We start from the raw sequence: 8,525 nt of genomic DNA on the forward strand, positions 1-8,525 counted from the left end.
TGGCAACTTAATTGGAATTGTCTGGAATAAATAAATTTTGGTAATACGTTCATTTTAATCGAGGCAATCCTGCCCAATAAGGAGAGCTGCAGCTTATTCCAGGATTCTAAATCTTTCTTTGTTTGTTGAAGTAGTTTATCATAATTGTTCTCTTTGAGTGATTTACCTTGTGGTGTTAACCCAGGGGTGGGCAAACTTTTTGGCTCGGGGGCCGCATTGACTTTTAAAATTTGACAGACGGGCTGGGTCAGCACAAGATTTTTTGGGAATCGCCCCCCCTTCCCCCCCCTCTTCTCCTCCTTCCCCTCCCCTCAGAGGCCCCCTGAGTCAGGAGTTGCTACCACTGGCACGGCTCCGTGCAGCTCCAGTCCCGCGTTGCCTCGGGAAGGAAAGGCAAAAAGGAAGAGCCGCGGCAGTGCTTTGCAAAGGCAGCAGCGGCACCGGAGGCTCAGGCTCAGCGGCTCCTGGTTTTGCCTTTTCCTTCCCAAGGCAACGCGGGACTGGAGCCACGTGAGCTGCGCCGGCGGTAGCAACTCCTGACAGCCCCAGCCGGACACCTGAGCGGAGCCCGGGCGGAACTGCCTGTTGCTGCTGCCGGAGCACCGCCGGGTCGCCTCCTCCAAGCAGCCGCCGCCCGCCAGGCTTCCCCTCCGCCGCGCGGATCGGAGCCAGGCGTGAACGCCCACGAGTTAAAAGGAAGCCGAAAGTTGCTGGGAAGTTGCTCGGGTTTCCGGGCTTCAGGCTTAAACTTTGCACAGGCAAAGTTTGCAGGCGGGAGTGTCTTCCCACCGAGGAGCAGGAAGGGTTCCGCCCGGCGGGCGGGCTACTTGGAGCAGGCTGCTTGGAGCCACCTAAAGCTAGGCCGCTGCTGGTGGAGCCTTGCCCTGCCTTGGTGCCCCATTTCCCAGCTCGGTGGTCCTGCTCGGGCGGCACTTTAAAAGCCTGCTCCCAGCACCTGAGCAACTTCCCAGCAACTTTCGGCTTCCTTTTAACTCGCGGGCGTCGCGCCTGGCCCCGAGCCGTGCGGCTGAGGGAAGCCCGGCAGGCGAGCGGGCGGGCGGGCTGCTTGGAGGAGGCGACAAGGCGGCACGGGCTTCCTCCGCGCGCGGCTCGGGGCCAGGCGCGAGCTCCCCGAGTTAAAAGGAAGCCGAAAGTTGCTGGGAAGTTGCTCGGGTTTCCGGGCTTCAGGCTTAAACTTTGCACAGGCAAAGTTTGCAGGCGAGCGACTTCCCGCCGAGGAGCGGGAAGGTTCCGCCCGGTGGGCGGGCGGGCTGCTTGGAGGAGGCGACCGGCGGTGCTCGGGTTTTCCCTCCACCACGCGGCTCGGGCCAGGCGCGAGCGCCTGCGAGGAAAAAGGAAGCCGCAAGTTGCTGGGAAGTTGCTCGGGTGCTGGGAGCAGGCTTTTAAAGTGCCGCTCGAGCAGGACCGCCGAGCCGGGAAACGGGCACCAAGGCAGGGCAAGGCTCCACCAGCAGCGGCCTAGCTTTAGGTGGCTCCAAGCAGCCCGCTCCAAGCAGCCCGCCCGCCCACTGGGCAGAACCCTTCCCGCTCCTCGACCGGAAGACGCCCGCCTGCAAACTTTGCCTTTGCAAAGTTTAAGCCTGGAAGCCCCGAAAAAAAAGGGGATTGGCGGGGACTCACCTTGGAGAGGTCGCACTCGAAGGTGATTTCAAACTCCCAGCTGAGGCCTTTTCAAAGTTCTTCTTTCTTTCCTACCCGAGAGCGCTCCGCACTGTTTTGCAGCTTTGGGGCCACGTGGCGCAGGGCAATACACCACGCCCAGCGATTTTTTTTCAGGGGCGGGCCGGATTGGACAGACCAATGGGCCGGATGTGGCCCGCGGGCCGTAGTTTGCCCACCCCTGTGTTAACCATATTCCTAAATATTTGGCCCTTTTTGTTACCTGTATCCCCATCATTGCTTCTAATTCTTCCTTCTGGTTTTCTGTTAAGTTTTTGGTCATTAATTTCGTCTTTTTTCTATTAATTTTTAATCCTGCCACTGCGCCAAATCGTTCTAATTCTTTTATTAGATTATATCCTTTTTCCATGGGTTCCTCCAAAAAAAAAACCATATCGTCAGCAAACGCTTGTAGTTTATATTCTTCTGATTTGACCCTCACTCCTCTAATTTCAGAATTTTGTCTAACCCGTGTTAAGAGTGATTCTAGGGCAAAAATGAAAAGAAGAGGTGAGAGAGGGCAGCCCTGTCTGACACCTTTTTCTATATTTATTGGACCTGTTTGTTCGCCATTGATTAGTATATTAGCCTGTTGTGTGTTGTAAATTGTTATGTTTTCAAATTTGGTGCCAAGACTCATATTGTAAATTTTTTTAATTAAAAAGTGTCAATTTAAGTTGTCAAATACTTTCTCAGCATCTAAAAACATGAGTGCAGATTGTTTCTCCGGGTGGGCTTCATAATATTCTAGGACATCGATAACGGTTCTTAAATTGTTCTTTATTTGTCGGGACGGAAGAAACCCATTTTGATCTTCGTGGATATGTGGATTTAAAGCTTGTTTTACTCTATTAGCTATGATAGAAGTAAATAATTTATAATCGGCATTTAAAAGTGAAATCGGTCTATAGTTGTTGATGTATCTATGATCTGCATCCTCCTTCGGGATTAGCGAAATCAGCGCCCCCCTCCATGAGTCCGGCATCTTGGCTGCCAGAAGTACCTCATTAAACACTTCCAGCATCAGTGGTCCTACTAGTTCCATTATTGCTTTATATAGTTCTGCCGGAATCCCATCTGGTCCTGGAGATTTGTTATTACTTTGATTCTCCGTTGCTGACTTCAATTCAGACCATGTAATATCTTTATTCAATAACTCTATCCATTCCTCTCCAATTACATCATTCGTCTCCTCTAAATAAGTTCTTATTTTATCTTCATTAACTTCCTCCTTTTTATATAATCTTTGAAAATAGTTGTAAATGATATCTTTTTTCTTCTCTATCTCATGTTGTAAGACGTCTTTCTCATCCATTAGTTGGTGTATCAATCTCTTTTCTTTCATTTTTTTAAGTTTATGGGATAACCATCTTCCTGGTTTATTTGCATGCTCAAAATAATTTTGTTTAGACCTTTTCAAGTTAATTTCTATTTTATCTTGTTCAAGTAAGTTCAATTTATGTTTAATTGTTATTAACTGATTTTGTGTTCTCTGGTTTTTAGGGGATTTTTGTAGTTGTATTTCTAATTCTTTAATTTGTTGTTGGAATTTATTTTGTTGGGCATGTATTCTTTTATTTCTCATGGCATTATAAGAGATTGTTGTTCCTCTTATAATTGCCTTCATTGTATCCCAAATATTTTGTTTCGTGGTTGCTTCATTATTATTTTCTTTTAGAAAATAATTTAATTCCTCTTTCAGCTTCTTAATGTACTCTTCTTCGTTTATTAACTGAGTATTTAGTGTCCATCTTTTCTTTGTTTTTCTCCTATCTCTCCAAATTAATTGTATTGGGTTGTGGTCGGCCCATTCATTTGGTAGGATTTTAATTTCTTTTATTTCATTGGCCAATTCCCCATCCATCCAGGCCATATCTATTCTGGTCCAGATTTTGTGTGGATTTGAATAATATGTGAACTGTTTCTCTTCTGGGTTTAGTTTTCTCCATAAGTCTATTAAGTTTAATTCTTTCATCATGTTCTTACAGGGCATAGAAAATTCTCTTTTCCCTTTCTTGTTCTTATTCACATTACTATGGTCTTTTTGATGATCAGCAATGGAGTTGAAGTCGCCTATCATGCAGATATTCCTTTTTTCGAAACCTATTATTTTCTGATGAAGATCTTTAAAAAATTTCCCTTGTTCTTCATTTGGCGCGTAGATTGCTACCAATAAAAATGTAATATGATTAATCCAAATTTGTATAACCAGAGTTCTTCCTTCCGGATCCAACCAGGTTAGTTCTGCTTTTACATCATCTTTCACAAATATTGCAATTCCTCTCTTTTTATGTTTGTCTGCTGGTGCTGTAAAGAGTTTTCCAAGTTTCGGGCAAATTAAATATCTTTCATCCTTTTTCCTAATGTGTGTTTCTTGTAGGCATATTATGTCGGCGTTTTGTCTAATTAATTTAGTTAATATCCTTTTCCTTTTAGATGTTGAATTTAAACCATTTATATTAATGGAGAGGAGTTTCTTTCCTATCTCCATTTATCTAGGTCTTTTTAGTTTTTTGTCTAGTGGTGATTCGGTTTTCTTCTTGTTGTGAGATTGGTTCTTCTCTCCCTGGTTGTAGTTTATCGTTCCCTAAATTTTGAGGAAGTCCTTCTTTTTGGTTTCTATGGCGATTACGATCATCCTGTGGTTTCCTTTTAGTTTCCTCCTTGGTGTATTGGTCATCCGTGCCTATTAGCTGATCATGAAAGTCTTGGGCCTGTTCTATTGAGTCTATTTTGATTTTTCTCTCTTTCCAAGTTATTAACATCCCTTCCGGGATTAACCATTTAAAAGGAATTTCTTTTTTATTTAAATAAGTGGCCAAAAATTTATAATCCTGTCTTATGACCCTCACTTTACTTGGGATTTGTTTTAGGATCGTAATCTCTTTACCTCTATATGTTATTGTTTCTTCTCTGGACATTTTAAGAATTAGGTCTCTCACACACCTCCTTGTGAAACGAATATGAATTTCTCTCGGGCAGTTATGGCGTCTAGCATAACTTGTGCTGACCCTATACACCTCGTCAAATTCTTTGATTAGATCGTCTTTTTCTTTCCCTAACCATTCAGCCAATAGTTCTGCCATTAATTGTTCTAGTTCTTCATTTTTCGCTTCTACCACATTTTGAAACCTTAAATATGCCGCTGCTTTATCCATTTCGAGGTGGACCAGGGAGTCTTCGGTTTCTCTAGTTACATTTCTAAATTCCTCCTCTATCCTTTCAAAATTTGTCTCCATCCGTTCTGTCCTACTCTCTATTTCTCTTAACTTCATTTTTCTCCATAGCCTGTTGCAAGGACCCTATCTTATCCTCCACCTTAAGTAAATCTGCTTTCATTTCCACTTTAAGCTTTCCCATCTCATCTTTTAATTCGCTAATGTCCGCTCTGGTTTCTTTGATTCTTAATCATTATTTCTTGCATCTTAGACATTGCTTCTTGCAAGGATAGGAGGGTACCTTGTATATTAACGTTAGAGACATTGGATTGTTTTTCCCCTATTAGAGATTCTTCAATGGTTTTTTGGATTGTTGGTGAAGCAGAAGTTAAAGTAGTCGTTAGGGTCGGGGTGGTCTTCCTTCCCGATTTCAAAGCCATAGTTGTCGTGGAGGTCATCTCTCTTAATATTTGTTTTTGCTGTTGCACTATATTGGATATATTGTCCCAGATCACCATTCAGTGTTTAACTCCTAAAATAAAAATTCTATTCTAATACTTCAATCAAATATATAGATAGGCAGTCTGTACACCTATATTATAAAAGGTTATCTAATAATATATAATAATCTTTATAGTTAATTTATATACTGAATATCAATATTAATCACCAATAATACATCAAATCCAACCCAGTTACTACTTTAAGAGTTAATCTTAAGTATTCTAAGTAATCTAAATCAACACTATTTTTCACTCTTTGTTGTTACTATTTAAGACAATCAAATCAATTGTCACTGAAATCTATAAGGACAATATACCTTTTTTTTTCCCTTTGAGTAGGTAAATTTATCAGACTTTTTAAGGGGTTAAGATAGGAAGGAGAAAGGCTGAAACAATGGGGAAAGACAAGAGAGAAAAGTTTACCTTAATTTCAGGCAGTCAATAAGCAAGGGGCTAGAGGTTCAAATTGTAAAAATAGTGCCCAAATGGTAATATTAAAGTATTACCAAATAGAAATTCCAACAAATAAAGAAATGTGATAAGAGAAAAAATAAAAAATAAACTTTATAGTCAGTCTTCAAGCTAAAGGTTTAAGTTTTGAGTTTCTTCCCAGCACTCCGGGGAGCGAATGGTATAATGTGCTGACTAATCGCAATAAGAAGTCAATCCTTCCCAGCCTTCTGTTGGTCTCTTCCTCCTTCCTCCTTTTCCTTCTTTCCCCTTCCCGGTTTTGAGTTCAATGTACAAATCTCCTTCACCTATTATGCCCTCCAAAATCCAATAGTCATCTCTTCTTGATCGCTTAACAATCTGTCCTCCCAACAGTATTAAATAAAGCCAATAATACTATTGAGCTCAGTTCAGAGAGTTAATAAGTCACTTTCAGTGCCGCAATTTTTCCTCCTCTGTCACCTTCTTCTTCTCAAATGTTGTCAAAAAGTTAGTCCCAAATGCCAAATCACTCACAAATTCAAGTCTCCAATCTCCTGGTTTCCGATGTTCTTCCTCTCTCCCCAGGGGTTTCCCTTTCAAAAGCTGTAATCCACACTTTCGCTCTAACGATCACGCCTTTCTGCTCGCAATTGTCACACTTTCGCTTTTCAAGCTGCTTTTCTGGCCGCTTTTCTCTCCTGCTTCCACAAAGTGCTGCTCACAACCAGGAAGAGAAATCTCTCACGCCACTGTCATTCTTCAATGTTCAATCTTCAATATTGGATTATGCTCTTTCAACACCTTTTACTGCTCCGATCTTGCAGGCTGTCACTATCTTGCTTAGTCACCTCAGTGGCAGACCGGACTTTGGAGCCGCCATAAACTGGCAGCTAGCTCTTCCGCTGGGCTCAGGAGCTCTTCTCTTCGTTACCAGGGGTTGCCTACCCCACCCTGTAACTCGAGATTCTCCTATACTGACACGAACCTCTCCGAGGTTCGTGTATCCCCTGGGGATCGCTCCAGACGCTAGAGAAGGTAACCGAAAACCGCAGCAGTCTTCTCCACCTCTGCACGTCCCTGTCCTGCCACCGGAAGCTCTCTACTCCAACAATTCTAACTATGTGGTTGAAAACTTATATACATAACTCCCACCTGCAAGCCACGAGGAGGATCATGGTAATCTCCTCTTGAGTAGACCTTGCTTTTCCCTGATCCTCTCCTCCCTGCGTGACCTAGGATGGACAGGGGATGGGCCTGGGTCCTCCTCTGACTGCCCAGCCAGCCTCTGCCCTTCCCCAGCCTCCTCCACCACCTCCGGAGCCACACTCCCACTCCCTGTTGGCTGTTCCTCCTCTTTCTCAGAGTCAGACTCCACCAAGGGCATGACACCAACACTGTCCAGATACGGAGTTAGCTGTCTTCAAAAGCATGATCTTTGTCTTTCATATGCAAATGGACTGCTGAATCCTATCTTCATGGGTTTGTTTCCCTATGTTGTGCCATGCATTTGTGAAGTGGTTGTTCTGTTTGTCCAATGAACAGATCTGTACAGGTCTCGCTGCATTGTACTGTATATATTTCGCTTTTTTTTTTTTTTTTTGCCTTTTTGCTTCTCACCCCAAAAGCTTCTTCGGTTCTGAGTGAATGGTGGAGGGTCCCTTTCAACAGTTCCATCAAGATTCCACAGCCATTTAAACTCTGATTCAGGTGACCCTGAGGGCACAGATAAAACCCCAAGTAGCCTTAACGGAGTAGATGACTGCAAGCAATATTCCCCTCCACCATTCAGTCAGAACTGAAAGCTTCTTCGACCCTTCCCCCGCCCCCCCCACACACACACACTCGGGCTTTGGTTCACGGCCTCAACGGAGCTTTATTCTCCACGGAGGAGTCAACTCGGACAAAAGGTTTCGCTTCCTTACATGCTTGGTATCTCGCACTCACCTCAGGAACCTCCAAGCCATCACGACACCAGGCCGCTCCGGACGCTACCAACTCCCAAGGTTTTCTTCAGGCCGCCGCGACTGTTGCAGAGCTGCAGAAGCCGCCCGCCACCTTCGCGTTGCCAGAGAACATGCGCGCGCGCGCGCTCATTTGGTCGCGCACAGGGACGACGCCTCCAATCGCTGGCATCGTCTCCAAATGTTTGAGCCAATAAGGAACTAAGAGGCAGTCTGTTCGCTGAGTTCCGTATGTCTACGTTTCTATTGGTTGTTTTAAAATTCATTAGTATCCTGGGGGGCCAATGGGCTTTACGAAGTTGGCGCTGCTGCTGTGAATTAACAAATGAACAGTTCGAATTTCTCATACAGCGGAAGAGGCATGAAAATATTGACTGTCCAAAGATAAATATGCACGTGTCTTGACTGCTCGTTTGTCACATGACATTTATTTATCAGGTTTATAATCCCGTACTCTCGGCGATACACACAATAGGCAAGAATACTAAATACAACACAAAATTCTGATCCAATACAATTCTGACGCGTCACAGTCCCAAAAGCCCTCCGGAAAAACTATCTTAAGGACAAACGGATATGGTTTCTTAGCCGTATTAAATAAATAAAAAATCCATTTTGAATCTACGCAATCTATTTTCAATTCTTTAAACAGGAACCGCTGTATAGTATATAGTAACGTGTCATTAGGAGTTGGGGGTACGTCATGGGAATTGTTAACTTTTAATAAATAAAAATCACCAATCCGCTGCAAAAAAAAAGCCACATTGGAAACAATTTACATCCTGCGACGA

The 8,525-nt window shown here is 43.7% G+C and overlaps 1 protein-coding gene across 2 annotated transcripts in view; it reads right to left on the reverse strand.

Moving 5' to 3' along the window:
* HLTF (helicase like transcription factor) overlaps positions 1–8,045 on the reverse strand; it is a 31,642-nt gene extending 23,597 nt beyond the window's left edge. Inside the window, exon 1 of one of the 2 annotated variants that reach the window (XM_087965135.1) lies at positions 7,718–8,045. In XM_087965135.1, coding sequence (XP_087821261.1) covers positions 7,718–7,737 — 20 coding nt within the window. In that variant the 5' untranslated portion in view covers positions 7,738–8,045. The remainder of the gene's footprint in view (positions 1–7,717) is intronic. The other variant, XM_087965136.1, reaches the window with a different exon arrangement.
* Positions 8,046–8,525: the final 480 nt, after the last annotated feature.

This window comes from Notechis scutatus, chromosome 4 (genome assembly GCF_049901735.1).
Source record: "Notechis scutatus isolate UNSWTSFEM ecotype Mainland chromosome 4, rNotScu1.2, whole genome shotgun sequence".
NCBI lineage: Eukaryota > Metazoa > Chordata > Lepidosauria > Squamata > Elapidae > Notechis > Notechis scutatus.